Source organism: Propithecus coquereli, unplaced genomic scaffold (genome assembly GCF_000956105.1).
Source record: "Propithecus coquereli isolate 6110/MARCELLA unplaced genomic scaffold, Pcoq_1.0 Scaffold27, whole genome shotgun sequence".
NCBI classification, from domain to species: domain Eukaryota; kingdom Metazoa; phylum Chordata; class Mammalia; order Primates; family Indriidae; genus Propithecus; species Propithecus coquereli.
This window is the reverse complement of record NW_012148285.1, coordinates 14,750,030-14,765,166: the sequence shown is the minus strand read 5'-3', so window position 1 is coordinate 14,765,166 and position 15,137 is coordinate 14,750,030. Positions and strand designations below refer to the sequence as shown.

General features: G+C 55.2%; 1 protein-coding gene across 1 annotated transcript in view; it reads right to left on the bottom strand.

The window, feature by feature from the left end:
• LOC105813086 (myosin-11) overlaps nt 1-15,137 on the bottom strand; it is a 45,844-nt gene that overhangs the window by 20,830 nt on the left and 9,877 nt on the right. The window contains exons 5-18 of the mRNA XM_012647685.1: nt 14,043-14,195; nt 12,918-13,091; nt 11,625-11,798; nt 11,270-11,384; nt 9,122-9,315; nt 7,617-7,738; nt 7,468-7,537; nt 7,162-7,322; nt 5,757-5,865; nt 3,906-4,037; nt 3,597-3,803; nt 2,480-2,617; nt 1,598-1,721; nt 1,105-1,276 (exon numbers count right to left, since the gene is read on the bottom strand). Coding sequence (XP_012503139.1) covers nt 1,105-1,276; nt 1,598-1,721; nt 2,480-2,617; nt 3,597-3,803; nt 3,906-4,037; nt 5,757-5,865; nt 7,162-7,322; nt 7,468-7,537; nt 7,617-7,738; nt 9,122-9,315; nt 11,270-11,384; nt 11,625-11,798; nt 12,918-13,091; nt 14,043-14,195 — 2,045 coding nt within the window. The remainder of the gene's footprint in view (nt 1-1,104; nt 1,277-1,597; nt 1,722-2,479; nt 2,618-3,596; nt 3,804-3,905; nt 4,038-5,756; nt 5,866-7,161; nt 7,323-7,467; nt 7,538-7,616; nt 7,739-9,121; nt 9,316-11,269; nt 11,385-11,624; nt 11,799-12,917; nt 13,092-14,042; nt 14,196-15,137) is intronic.

Here is a 15,137-nt window from a genome sequence, read left to right as displayed (position 1 = left end):
GCGACCGCAGGTCAGGGTGGGCTGTGAGAAGCCTCATTCAAGTGGCAGAGCTTCTGGAAGGAGAGCTCCCTCCCGGCATGGGGTGGAGCTGACATCTGGGTTTGACCACGATGGACGGAAAGGAACAGCTTGAGGGAAGGCACAGGGGCGGGAGAGAGGGAAGCACTGGGTTTGACCGCTCAGCACCAAGAGGGAAAGCGAATGGCTGTGTTGGGCGAGACCACAGAGGGCGGGCAGGCTCCCAGGGCCCAGCTACACAAACTGGCTTTTCCCGAGTAAGCTGGAGAAGGGTTACGAGCAGCTTCACACCCCAGAGTGACGTTGTACCCCATCACCCTGGTACTGTCACGCAGCACAGATTCGGAGAGAAAGGGCAGCGCCAGGGCATCAGCGAGAAAGCGCTGGGGCTCGAATCCCAGCTCTGCCTCTTACAAGCACAGTGACCCTGCACCCGCCCCTTCCCCTCTGGGAGGCTCAGCTCCCTCCCCAGTGGAGGAAAGGTGTCTGCAAAGATACTGCCAGAAAGCAGTACTTAGCAGCGCGTGAGCAGGTAACAGTTCCTCGTTGCTGCTGCAGTATCCCCAGTGCGAAGCCATTAGCGTGAGGCCAGCTAAGAGCCAGGAAAAGGGAACAGCAGAGGAAACAGGTGGGGACACACTTCGAAGGACTGGCAGAATCTGAGGGCTGCCGTGTGCCATGGGTGGGCGGAGACTGACATTCACAAAAAGAGAGGTCTCTGAGGAAGGGGGCTGGGGGACAAGGTCATGCCAGCCTTAGACACAGGGCATTAGAGATGCCAATGGAAACAGGCTCATTGGGCAACTGGAAATTCAGAACTGGGACGTAGACAAGAAAATCCTGGGCACCTAAGATGCAGCAGTGACGCCGTGGTGGAGGGGAGACTGACCACCAAGAGAGGATGCATTTGGAGGGAAGAGAAGAAAGTCAACGGCTTGGATGTGGGGGTGTGAGCAGGGCTGTGGGGTTCGCAGGAGGCCTGGCCTGGGAAATGAAGTCTGTGCCAAGGGCCTGGGGCCGCCTCGACCAAGGTAGCCACTGGGAGTTGGCAGGTGCCCTTGGGACGCCCCGCCCGCTGCCCACTACCTGGCCAGGGCCGCCTGCAGCTCCTCCTCCTTCTTGGCGAGCTGCATCTTGAGCTCTGCGATCTGCGCCTGGAGGTCAGCGATCTGCTCGTGTAAGTCACTGGCGTCACCCTCCAGCTTCCGTTTCAGCTTCTCCAGCTCCTGCCGGCTCTTCTCCTCCTTCTTTAGCCGCACTGCAATAAAGCCAGGGGCTCTCCAGGAGAGGGGACCACCAGAAAGACGCCTGGCAACGAGCCTTCCCGCTCAGGCATCTCACGCAGAGGAAATTCACATCCTCCCCCCGTAACCGGCACGGCTGGCCCGTGACCTGCGAGGAAAGGCAGTCTTGGCGAAAAGCGCCATCTATTACTAATGTGACTGTCGACTAGGGGTGATTTGGGGAGTTTTGATAGGGTTATCCCCCTTGTGGAATAATCTGCCATTCTCAAATTTCCCTTCTGATTTCCCTGGTTTTAAAAATACCCACTGGAAACCTCTTCGGGGAGCTGGTTTACCTTCCAGTTCTGAGATCATAGATTCATGCTTGTTCTTCAGCTTGGTGAGATTCTTAGCCTTTTCTTCCTCTTCTGCGAGATTTGTTGTTAAGTCACTAATCCTCTCTTCGAGGAGTTTTCGCTCCTTTTTTGGGAAAGAGAAAGAAATGTCATTAGCTTTTATCTTTTCTCCAGGATGTAGGTTTCACTTTGAGTAATTCCATATAAACGGTTGAAAGAAAAACCCACGTTATAACCAAAAGCAACCTGGAGTTTTAGGTGGTAAAGAGAAGTTCCTTCGTAATTCCCCCAAATCGGCCATTTCTCATCTCATGCCAGTCTGTCTCTCACATTGCACGTTCAACTGAAGGGGTCCCTCTTTCCATTCCTGCCAATGCCAGCTCTTCCCTGCCTCAGGGCCTTTGCACAGTGGGCCAACTGGCTGAGATGCTCTTCCACTCCCCTCTCTCTAACCGCTCTTCAGGTTTCCACTTAAATGCCACCTCCTCCAGGAAGCCTTCCCTACCCTTCCTCTACCTCCTGGTACTCCATCTTACAATACGGTGAACATTTCCTTCCGAACCCTAATCATGACGGTAATTCATGGTTATTTGCCGTCTCAATAGAGTAACCCCCACTAGGGCGGGGTCCTCCTTCACCGCGTATGCACTGCACCTCACACAGGGCCTGGCTCACAGCAGGGGCCCAGCTGAGATTCAGCTCAAAGAACTAAAACGAGCCCACCATCGTTGGGCTGGTTAGTGATTACCGACTAAGGGTGACTAACTCGTCCTGGTTTGCTCAGGGCTTCTCTGCTTTTAATACTGAAAGTCCCACATCCCCAAAACCCTTCAGTCCCTGGCGAGCCTGTCGTTTTTAATGCAGAACCTGGAGCCCACTCACTTTGGACAGTTTATTGTTCTGATCATCCATGACCAGGATCTCATCCTCCAGCTTCTTGATCTTGGCCTCAGCTGTGACCTTCTCAAGTTGCAGCTTCTGCCTGGCAGCTTCCTCCTCCTCCAGCTGTTCTTCCAGGTCCTTTGTTGGGGAGGGAAGAGAATCACAGCCCTGCTTAAAGCAAAGTCACTCTCATGGAGATCTGGGGACTAATGGACACAGAGGCTGGGCCTGACGACACTTCTGTAGTCTCCTTCCAAGAAGAAATAAGAGGCTTGGGTAAGCTACTTTGCTTCATGGAGCCTCAGTCTCCCCATCTGTAAAATGGGGATAGTAGGTATCCTGGTGGTTTTAAAATGTACCCACAAATTCTTTGATACTCTTCCCTTCAAGAGGTAGAGCCTAATTCCCTTCCTCTCCTGTGTGGGCTGGATTTAATATCTTCCAACAAATAAAACTAGGAGAGGGTGATGGAGTATAACTTCAGAGATTATGCCATAAAAGGTATTGTGGCTTCCTCCCCTCCTATCTCTCGGATCACTCCTTCTGGCGGAAGTCCTCCGCCATTTTGGGAGCACACTCAAGCAGCCCTGTGGAGACGGCCTTATGGTGAGGAACTGAGACCTCCTGCCAACAGCAATGTGAGTGAGCTGCACGGAAGTGGGTCTTCCAGCCCCAGTCAGGCCTTCAGATGACTGCAGCCCTAGCTGACATCTCAACTGCCACCTCACGGGAGACCCTGAACCAGAACAACCCAGCAAAGCCACTCCCAAATTCCCTTGTGAGATATATATTTGTTATTTCAAGCTGCTACATTTGGGATGTTTTGTTACGCAGCAATAGCTAACTAATACAATCACCTTTCACACAGGGTTGCTATTAGGAGAAAAGGTACCAGCACACCAAAGGCAGGGCAGTAGAGCAGAATGGGCTCTCAAGGAGACCCGTGTTCAAATCCCAGCTCTAGCTTTGTGGCCTTGGGCTGATGGCCATCCCTGTCCAAGCCTTAAGTCTCTTCATTTGTCCAGCAGGGACATGTATCATCAGATGCATCTCACAGGCCCCCAGTGAGGGTCAAGTGATTTGCTACCCACCACGGGCAGCCCCCATGATGCCTTACCAGCATCTGCTGGGCCATCTTCTTCCTTTCGGCCTGCAGCTGCTGGCCCCTGTCCTCCTCCTCCTCCAGGCGGGCCTCCATCTCGTGCAAGATCTCCTCCAGCTCCTGCTTCTTGGCCGCCAGCCGCACCCGCATCTCCTCGGCCTCAGCATACAGCTCTGTCTCTGCCTGCAGCTGCTCCTGCAGCAGGTTCTTCTCCTCTGCCAGCTGCACGTGGAGGGTGGGGAGAAGGCTGGTGAACCCCCAGGGGACCATGTCCTGCCACCCCGTCCCCACAGCCCCAGCCGTGCACCCCCCGCCCCCGGGTACCTGCGAGTGCTTCTGCTCCAGCTCCTTGAGCTCACTCTCCGCCTTCTGCTGCCGCTCCTTGGTCTTCTGCAGCTCGTCCTCCTTGGCCTGCATCTCCTCCTCCTGCCGCGTCACCTGCAGCAGCGGCTTCACCTGCGCACACACGGCCAGCCCATCGTTTGTTTTGGCGGCAAAGCGATATGCTTGCATAATAAACTCGATCGGTGGTTCTGAGCTGGGGACGATTTTTCCCCACGACCCCCTCCCAGAGGGCACACTGTCTGGAGACACTGCTGGGTGTCACCACGGGGGGAGAGAGTGCTCCTGGCATCTAGTGGGTGGAGGTCGGGGATGCGCTAAACATCCTGCAACGCACAGGACGGTCCCCACAGCATAGAATTATTCAGTCCGAAACATCAACAGTGGCTAGATTGAGGGACTCGAAATTAGAGCAACAGAAAAAGGTACAACATGAAGGGAGAAGGGAGGCGGTTCTCTACTTTACAGCCGCCTGAAGTGAGAACGACTGCTGAAAATTGATGTTTCTTTCCAAGGACAAAAGGAAAAAAAAAATCCTTCGCGTCGTACCTCCCTATCACAGTCATTATTAGAACTCTTGCATTTCCTTCCAGATTCTTTTCCTGTGTTTAAAAACTACACTTGAAATCGTACTGCCTAGCATCATGGGCTGTTTTTATCAGTTAAAATGATAAGATATTTATCACCTCATGCTGTTGCATCATTTTTACAACTTTCTATGTAGGTCACCATTGTTTTTTGTTTTTTTTTTTCCTGACAGCTTTGTGAAGCCCAAGCCATCGTTTTTAATATTGAAAAGCACCCCCTTGGTGGAGGGGCCACCATTGAACTCATCCGTCTGCCAGTGCTGGACATAGCAGTTCCGCTACTATACACAAGGCCGTGAGGAATGCCCTTAATTCCTGATTTCCTTTATTTAAGACAGTTTTCTTAGGATAGTTTTTCAGAAGTTGGGTCAATGAGGATGGTGTTTCCAAAAAGCAGCAACCCCGCCGTCCTCCCCTGGGCCGACTCCTAACTCCTTATTCTCAAGCCCTGTGTGGCACCAGGACGTCCCCGCTGTGGACACGGTGGCTTCCTTCACGCACCCATCACTTTGCTGCTGTGGGTTTTCTTTCTGTGATAATCTGCTCATTGTCGGCTTCCCCAGCCGCCTAGAACGTGCATGAGGCCAGGGACCGCACCGTCTGTTCACAGCCGTATTCCCAGCCTCTAGCACGTGCCTGGCATACAGTAGGCGCTCACATAAATATCTGCTCAGTGAAAAAGGTTTGTGCCAATTTGCGCACTCAAGGGCACATGAGAGGAAGCCTGGTCTATGGCAGCAGAGCTTGTCTTTGTGCCACTGGGATGGTGCAACCTGTGACACCGCAGGGACCAGTTGTGCCCAGGGCCTTGCCTCCACCGGCAACGAAGAGGAATGCACCAGTGACACGCGCAACAATCGGGCTGGCGCTCGGAGAACCATGCTGAGTGACAGAAAGCCAATCCCGAATGGTAGCGTCCTGTATGACTCCAGTTACGTAACGTTCTGGAAACAGCAAAATCATAGACACGGAGATGGGCTACAGACGGAAGTGGGTGTGGCTACGGCTACACAAGGGTAGCAGGAGAGACCCCAGCAGCGACAGACAAGCTCTGCATTAAGGTCGCAGCTGTAACCCGCATGCCAAAGGGGAAGGGCCTCGTCGGGCCACGGGCAAAGTTCGAGTCCCACACCCACTTTGGACCATGTCCTGCCCCACGTCCGGAGTGTCCGGAGCGAAGAACCAGGGCTGGGGCTTGGGAGGAGGCAGGGTGGCCTCCGGGAGGGGGCCGGGGCTCCACACTGACCTTGGTGAAGAGCCGCCACCACTGCCAGTTCCGCAGCTTGAGGTAGGCGGCGCAGTTCCTCTGAATCACCTTCATGGCGGTCAGCTGCTGCTGCCTCTTAGCGAAGGCCCTGGGGCAGAGGGAGGCAGGGCGTGAGGCCCCCCCGTCGTCCACAGCACCCTGAACCGCACGGGGACATCCCCTGTGCTCCCCAGCTCAGATGCTTCTGGAAGCTCTGAGCATCAGCACAGGTATGTTGCCCGGGCACAGACCACTTCGTAGTCTAAAGGCGAGAGCTTTTCTTAGGGGGCCAGGAAGGCCCAAGGCTCCCCCAGTGCCCTGGACTCGGAGCTGTGATCCCAACACACCTGGGAAACCAATGTCCTGCACACCCCCAGCTGTGCCAGCTGCTGCTGACACAACTCGCCTTTCCTCAGCTGCGTTTCGGAAATCTCAGACCCTAACGCTGAACCAGCACTCTTCCCGTTTAAGGGCTACTGAGTTTGAGAAGCCACAGAATGGGGAGCATGACCCTATTTTCTCTGCTCAGCTGCTGCTTGGGACGTGGGTGAACTTCAAGAATAAAATCACCCCGGTTATTTTGGAGGCAGGAGGGATGGCAACGGAATTGAGTTATGAAACTTGGCAAGTTAGGGGTCTGTTGCTGGACTGAGAGCTCCCTGGATGTGGCCTTAACCATCCGGATGGATCCACTCAGCAATGCATCTGGTTGATAGACTCGGGGCTCTGCGGCTGAGGGCACAGTCTGTCCCCAGCGACAACACACACTCTGGACAGACAGACAGCTACTCCACCAGCCCCTGAGGTCCTCTTCAGGGTGTGACCTTCATTGAGGAACCTGAGCCCGTGCCTGGCCCCAGGCTTCACAAAACGGATGGGGCATCACACGTTTGAATCCCATTTGGACATTGGGATATAGATACAGCCAAATACTCTTTCCTCAAATACTGTATCATATTCTAACACTTCTGAAACGATAACCAGGCACCATTCTAAGCCCTTTCCCTGCGTTATCTCATCGACTCCTGATGAACAATTCCATGAGGTAGGAAAAATAATGCTCATTTTTCAGCGAAGAAACCTGCAGCTCAGAGAGGTCGAGTAACTTGCCTAAGGTTCATCAGCAAATTAAGTCAGGGAGCCAGGACAAGGACCCAGGTTTAAAACTCCAGAACCCATGGTCATAACTTGTTCCCGCCCTGCACTCATAACTGGGGCATTCACTTAAAGTGGAGGCATTTCTTCCCCCTCGAGAGGAGGCTGCCATTCAGTCCATGGTGCCCCTAAAAAGCAGACAGCCTCTTAGAATCGGGGAATCAGGACACGGGGCCAGAAAGCCCCCCGAGTATCTGTGACTCTGGCTGTGTTTGTGGGGAGGTTTTAGGATGTAGGAAGCCATCTTTACTTTCTGGCCAGGTAGCCGCGACACATCGCCTGGAAGGCCATGATGACATCTGTGATCTTCAAGTCTCGTTCCTCCTCCAGGTGGGCCAGAACCCCCGTGCGGAAGAAGATCTTGCTCTGCCCAATCCTGTACAAGTTGGGGTCGAGTTCCAGGGCTTTGATCTGCAGATAGAAGGGAGAGAAGGGCTCATGTTTGCAGCTGCACCACTTGGCCAGTGGTGCGGGGCGTCTAGCAGGGTCCTTCCCGGAGCAGCAGCCGGCAGCGTGGCCAGAGGGCAGGAGGTCACGGTCGGATTTCGGGGCTCACCATGAGGATGCAGGCCTGCTTTCCGTCCATGAAGCCTTTGGGGATGGCATTCGCCGCCAGGATCTCGTAGCTTGAAACACAGGGCAGAAGTCACCAAGCGCGCCCCAGCGCCCGTCCCTCCGCCCCACCTGCGCCGGGCCGCGGCTCACCGTTGGCGGAACTCCTGGAAGACGATCCTGTTGGGGAAGCCCTGCCGGCAGATGCGGATGCCTTCCAGCACCCCGTTGCACCGCAGCTGCTCCAGCACCAGGAACGCGTCCAGCTTGCCGGACTGCAAAGGCAGGAGAGGGCAGTGGGCCCACGGGGCCGGCTCTCAGAAGCAGCAAGCCCCAGATCTCACACCTGGATGGCCCGCCCCGCTAGGCCACGGGGGCTAGCCCAGGCGCGGGCTCGCTGGGCGTAAGGGGCAGAGCAGCGCACCCTCTCTGGGGTTCATCCCCTCTCTTTGGTGCTGGTTATCCCGTGATCTCTCTTGCACTTGGTGGCACTAACATCCCCTGGCTGGAAACAGCCTTCCTCCTTGTCACCGCCTCTCCCTCACTTCCTGTCCACCGCTGGTTCTAGGGCTGCTACCTCCCACATATCTCCCAGTCCACCCACTGCTCTGCCCCTCCACCGTCTCCACTATCCACTCGCCACCACGTGCTCCTGCCTGGACAACCACGACGACCAGCCCTGCCTCTCCCTCTGTCCCCTCGTTTGGTCTAAAACCTAAATCTGATCATATCCCTGCTTAAACACCCCCAGTGGTGTCCCCAGAGAAGGCCACACTCTGTCAGCACCCAAGGAGCTCCGCGATCCAGCCCCTGCCTCCCCGGTCCGCCTCATCTCGCCCAGTCCCTGCCTCACACCTCACGTGTCAACACCCAAGATGACCCGCCTAGCGTTTTCTTGCCCGGATCCTTCATTTCTCACCCTACGTTCCTGCTCATCCCGGGCCCTGCACTCCACCGAGCTGAGGCCTATCGCTCTCAAAGTTCACGTTCGCCAAGAAGCTTCCTCGGAGCCCCGAGGCTGGGGAAGGGGCTCTGGCTCTTTGGTGTCCTCGTAATTGACCACGTTGTACCGCGGTTGTCAGCTGCGTGTCTCCCTCTCCCCCTGGGTCTCCCACAACCTCAGCACTACTGACATCTTGGGGGCGGGGATAACTGTCTGCTTTGGGGGCGTCCTGTGCACTGTAGGACGCGTAGCACGTCCCTGGCCTCGACCCACGAGAGGCATCCCCCCCTCCAAGTTGTGACAACCAAAAATGTCTCCAGACATAGCCAAACGTCCTCTAGAGGACATGACCGTCCCCAGCTGAGATCCCTGCCCTAGATCACAAGCACCCACAGGCGAGGACCACAGTTTACCCAGCGCTGTATCCCGAGCACCCAGCGCAGGGAGGAGCTCAGTAAATATTTGCCGGGATAATGAATGAATGAATGAATGAATGCATGGCCGAGTGCCCTGTACGGCAGCTCCCTGGCTGGAAAGCCTCTGGATATACTCTCCCTTCCTCTCCTGCCTCCTTTTGCCTTCAAGGTATGGTTCCTAAGTTCACGACCTTCCACCCATGGCAGATGGAGCCGGAGTGGGCAACAGTCCCTGGGGATGGTCTGACCGCTCAGGACACCCCGAGCTGGGAGCCCCGGCAGCGGCCGGCAGGCCTCACCCTCTTCTCGTGGTTGGGGATGATGCAGCGCACGAAGTTGGGCGTGGTGTTGCGCAGCGTGGTCATCAGCTTCCCCAGCTGCTCCTTGTACAGCTGCCCCACCGTGCGGAACATGCCCTTCTTGGTCTTGGAGGCGCTGGGCAGCGAGCTCTCCGTCATCTTGGCCATCTGGTCCAGCCCCACGATGCGGTCCACTGCGGGGCACGGCAGGAGCAGCGTCAGCCTGTGGCCCACCTGGTCTCCCACCCCGCACAGCCAGAGGACAGGGCCGAGGGCCGGGGGCCGGTGGCGTGGGGTGGGGAGCTCCACATGGAGAATACGCTCTGGGAGCCCCGGGTCCCCTCAGTGGGCACCGCCCCCGTCCCTCTGCAGCGGGTCAGGGGAGGCACGTGGGGGACGGATCTCTCAGTGCTGTGCATTCGGGAAATCCCGAGAGCACCCGAGTGGCAGAAAGAACAAACTCCCTCTGATGCTGTCACGGAGACCCGGGGGACAAGCCTGCTCTTGCTGTTGACTCACCTTGGCCTCTACCGTCTTGTGCCTCAGTTTCTCTTTCTACAACTGAAGGTAATAAAGCATCTACCTCCCAGGGCAGGAACAAGCAAACAAGGCACGCAAAGTGCTCACTCCCTGCCAGCCTCCGATCCTCCCTCCACCAACAGTCAGTCATTGAGAGACCCTCGCGTGCCAGACCCTGGGGACACCCCTCTTCCCCCATTACATTGTGTAGATATCTAACGGAAGGAGATAGTGACCACATACATGAGTCTAGAATATTCCAAGCTGTGCTCAGGAAAACAGAACAGGGTAAGGGGGGAGAGAGAGATGCTGTCTTCGATAAGGTTGGGGGATTCTGTCTGACTAGCTGGTATTTGAGCAGAGAGCAGGAAGAAATGAGTGAGTGACCACACAGGTATCCAGGAAAAGAATATTCTAGGAGGAAGTTTCAGCAAACTCTCCAAGATAGGAACCCGGTACGTTAGTAAGTATTCGACAAACAGTAGGTATTATTGTTGTTATTACGACATTCTTTGCCTTTCAGAACAGAAGGGAGACTTCCACCAGCCCAGCAGGTGCTGTGCGTGCGCCAAGCCCAACCCACCAGCCTCGCACTGCGCTGTTTCTGCGCCTTGTACTCAGTTGGGTTCCGTGTGATGATCTCTTTGCGTGACTGTCTGTCCCACAAGACTGCCGGCTCCTCGAGGGGAGGCCCTGGCTGGGTTCATTGTGAGCCCCAGGGGTGACACAGCCCCAGGGTGAGACGCGGTCACCCAGGCCGGGGCCTGGCACAATGGCTGGCACTCAGTAAATGTTGGCACGGCTGGTGCCCCCTTGCAGTATTTTCCAGCCTAAGGCAAGGCAGGCCAGGCCTGTACGCCCCAGGCCTTCAGGCTCTGTGCCAAGAATGAAACCTACTGTGGACGCTGAGAGCGGGCACAGAACCGGCGAACCCCACCGCCTCCAATCCTCACTACGGCAGCGCCTCACGGCGACCCTCGGCTCACCGGTTCTCGAAGGGAACCAGAGTGTGGTCCCCAGACCAGGAGTAGAAGCATCGCCTGGGAGCTTGTTAGAAAGGCACATTCTCAGGCCCCACCCGCCCCTGCGGAGTCAGAACCTCCGCCCAGCGACCTGGGGTTCATGCAACAAGCCCTCCGGGCAATCCTGGCGTGTGCTCGGGTTTGAGCACCTCTGGGCTAATTTAACCCCCACAGTACGCCAAGGAAAGGCAGAACTATTATTCCCCCAGTTTTACTAATGAGGATTTGAAAGCTTAATGACACTAAGTGACATGTCCAGACCACACAGCTAGCAGGTGGCAGAGCCCAGACGGAAGTGAAGTCCTTCTGCCTCCAGCTGGGGCGGTGCAGTTCCCCACGCCTGGCGCGCTGTTTCTGCCGCCTGCTGCCTGAGCCCTCACCGCAGGACCTTCTCCCTGGGGTCCCATGTGGGTGGAGGGGCTGGGGGCCCCCACTCAGGAAGAGGTTGGATGATTCAAGAGGACGTCACAGCACGCGCCACCCCCATGCACAGGGCTCCCCTTCCGGGGCAGGTGTGGAAGCGGCGGGGGCTGGACAGGGTGGAGGACTTGGGCGTTTCGCTCTCCAGCTCAGAGCGCCTCCGGAACGGGGGGCAGGGGGCCCTCACCGTCCTTCCACAGGTCGGCCACAAACTTGTCGGAGGAGGCGTTGAGGAGGGAAGTCACGTTGTCGTTCAGCGGGTCCATGTTCTTGGTCAGCCAGGCACTTGCGTTGTAGTCCACCTGCCGAGGGCCCCCCACCGGTCAGATGGCCTCGCTTCTGAAGAAGCCAGGATTGGTTGCAGCGTATTAGACAGGCTAAATCTTGGGCCTTACGGATGCTCTGACAACTCGTACATAGGACTTGGTTGGGATCTGACGTGTATCAGACGCCTGTGGCGTTCCCAGCCAGCCCTGGGGTCCTGCCGTTCCCAAATTTCTCCTGCTCTGAGCGCCCGCCCACTCAGGCACCGCGGCTGGTACCTTCCCAGCATAGTGGATGATGGAGAACTCGGTTTTGTCCTTGAGCTGCTTGGGCTTCTGGAACTTGGGGTGGTTGCCCTGCTCCGTGCACAGCTTCTCCACGAAAGACTTGTCCGTGGCTTTGGGGAACCAGCACTCCTCGTCCAGCAGGGCCAGCACACCTGGGGGGTTGTTCTGCGGGAGACAAGTAGGGCCGGTCAGAGGGAGGCACAGGGCACCCGAGCCTGCGGTCTGCCAGGACAGCTGGCCACGCGCACGCAGCGCACAGGCATCCGCGAGCTCTGTCGCTGTACTTGCCCACATATAAACACGGGTCTATACCCCCCACGCCCCCAAGTCTAGCCTTAGCTTCCCCTGTGGCCAGTGGACCAGTACAGGGAATGGAAGGCAGTGCTAACAACAGATCACGATGTTTGCTGCCGCGCCCATGGGCAACACACACACACACACACACAGACACACACACACACACACACACACACCCACAAAGATTTCCCAATTCTTGCAAACTAATTCATTGCTTGACTTACACCTCTCCTTAGGGCTCCTGTGAGTAAAGCACTTCCTTGTGGCTGAGACAGTCTAAACTAAGGTGTCAGGAGCACCATCAGATTTGTGCATGCCGTTCCCTCTGCTGGAATGGTCTTTAATTTTTGGACTCAGCCTCAGAGAACATTTCCTGACTGCTCTGTCCAAAGTGGGCCTCCCTAAATCATTCTCTGCGTTGGCCTTACTGGGAATGTTAGTGGCTTTATTTGTCTGGTTTTGTTGTCTGTTCCTCCAGGAGGGCAGAGACAATGTCCACCTCATTTATGGTTATATCCCCAGCCCCTTAAAGAGGGGCGGGTAGCACATAGTAGGTGCTCAGTAAACATCTATTCAATAGTTATTAATTGTTCACCTGCTATGTGCATGGTTCTAGGAGTTTGGGATACATCAGTGAACAAAATGAAGACTGCTGCCTTTGGGAATGAATGAATGGGAGCGAGAAGGGAAAGAAAGAGATGGAAGAAAGGAAGGAAGGGAAAAAGGAAGAAGGAAGACAAGAAAGGAAGGAAGGGGAGGGGAGATATAAGGAAGAGAGAAATAAAGAAAGAAAATACCACTGACATTAAGACGTGGATTAACAGAAATTATGATTTAGTTCACCGAGATTCAGTTTATAGCCTTTCAGGGCTTGGTGATGGGGGAAGCCGCGGACGTGGAGACAGTGCAGCGTCGCATGTCCGCTGAATGAAGGCCGCACATGAGTGTAAGTGTGACGCGGGCCACACACGCCCACGTGGCCCTCACCGGCCGCTCGATGAGCTCGATGCAGGGCTGCAGGTCCAGCCCGAAGTCGATGAAGTTCCACTCGATGCCCTCGCGCTGGTACTCCTCCTGCTCCAGGATGAACATGGTGTGGTTGAAGAGCTGCTGCAGCTTCTCGTTGGTGTAGTTGATGCACAGCTGCTCGAAGGAGTTCACCTGAGCACACGGTGGGGAGGGGGGACGTGAGCATCTCGTGCGAAGTCAGAGGACGGGGAGCCCCAGGGAAGCTCCACCCCAGACAGCGCCCCACGGCCCGGACAGCCTCTCCACAAGCTCCCGTTCTGCCTTCTCCGCGCCCAGAGTGGGCTTGGGCCCCAACTCATGCTGCCTAGAGCCCACCAGTGCGGGCAAGATTGACCTCTTCCCACGTGCGTGACCCCTTCACACCTTGTTTTAAGGACGTTCCTCTCTTCTATCTCTGCAATGATCTATGGCTAGAATAACCTCGTAAAACACGTTACCACCTGCATTTTACAGATGAGGAAACTGACACTCAGAGACTGAGAGTAACTCTGCAGTGGGCATCTTTTCAGATATCTGTCCATCCGAAGACCTTTCCTTTCTCTGAGAACTTTCCTCCAATCCATGGGTATGGGACCCAATGTTCACGTTTATGCTACATGAAGTACTGCAAGATCCTGAGAATAGTGCTTGGCTTGGAGGTGACAGTGTGGGGCCCAACTCAGGTGAGTAAGAGTCAAGGAGACCCAATTCCAGGATTTGGGTTGGAAATGTTGGAGAAGAGATGTGCTCTTTTTTGCCAGGATTACTGAGAGGCAGTCTGGACCTGTGGCAGCCACTTTGCCACCATGAGGAGAGAGCCAGCTTGAGGGTACAGCCATACGGAGGGAGGCAGACAGAGACGGCAGGAGAGCAGGCCCTGCCTACGGGATCCCGTGGGACCTCCAGCCGTCTCGGTTTCACAGGGTAGTGTATTCCCTGCTGGATTTCTGTCTCTTACGCTCTCGAGGATCTAACCTTAACTAGAAAGCCTCCCAGCCTTTTGGGGCCACCTGCCTGCCTTTCTCCAGAGTCATGGGTTCTCCCAGGGAAAGCCTCAGCCCGGAGAATGAAGACCACGGCTGTCATGAGCCCACCAGGCTGTACCTCAAAGATCTCAAATCCAGCAATATCCAGGATCCCTAGGAAGGAAGCCCCTTGCCGATGGGTCTTGTCCAAGGCTTTGTTTACACGGCTGAGTATCCAGCGGAAGAGGCGCTCGTAAGTGGCCTTGGCCAAAGCCTCGACGGCAAAGTCGGCCTGCAGAGGAGAGTGAGGGAGGGGAACACAGTTATTCCCAATGGGCTGCGTTTTCGCATGAGCCAGGCTGGTGGTTCAGATTTTTATTCTCCCCCTACCTATCATCAGTCCTTAAAAAAATAAACAGGCTGGGCACAGTGGGTCACGCCTGTAATCCCAGCACTTTGGGAGGTTGAGACGGGAGGATTGCTTGAGGCCAGGAGTTTGAGACCAGCCTAAGCAATAGAGTGAGACCCCGTTTCTACCAAAAATACAAAAATTAGCCAGCTGTGGTGGTGCGTGCCTATAGTCCCAGCTACTCAGGAGGCTGAGGCAGGAGGATCCCTTGAGCCCAGGAATTCAAGGTTGCAGTGAGCTATAATGATGCCACTACACTCTAGCTCAGGTTACAGAGTATCTCAAAAATAAATTAAAAAAAAAAACAAATAAAAAAGGGAAGTTATACCATCTCTATAATCAGCAGGAAAGTAGCAGTAAGAGATAGAGTGGTCAGACCTAAGGAATGACCATAAAGGTAATTTAACACTTCCTATCAGAGGGACTGTTGAACCCGCTCCACCCCAGGGATCATTTAGAAGGAGTCATCCCTGCCTCTAGAAAAGGTACATGGTTATTTCCATAGATAAGTCTCTTAGGACAGACCTAGTACCTACAACTAAGAGATCAAGATAAGGTCATGAGGGAAGTGCTCTGTTGCTCTTGTTAAGCAATGGGTCCTTCAAACCTGACATGGGACTTGGAATGTTCCAGTATCTGATGGATGAGGGATAAAGAGATGGATGGGTAGATGGACAAACAGATGGACAAATGAAAAGATGGGTAGATGGATGGATAGAAGGATGGGTGGATGAATGGATGGATAGATGAATGGGTGGTTGGGTGGGTGCATGGATGGGTGGGTGGATGAATGAGTGAGTAGGTGGAGGGAGGGAGGGAGGGAGG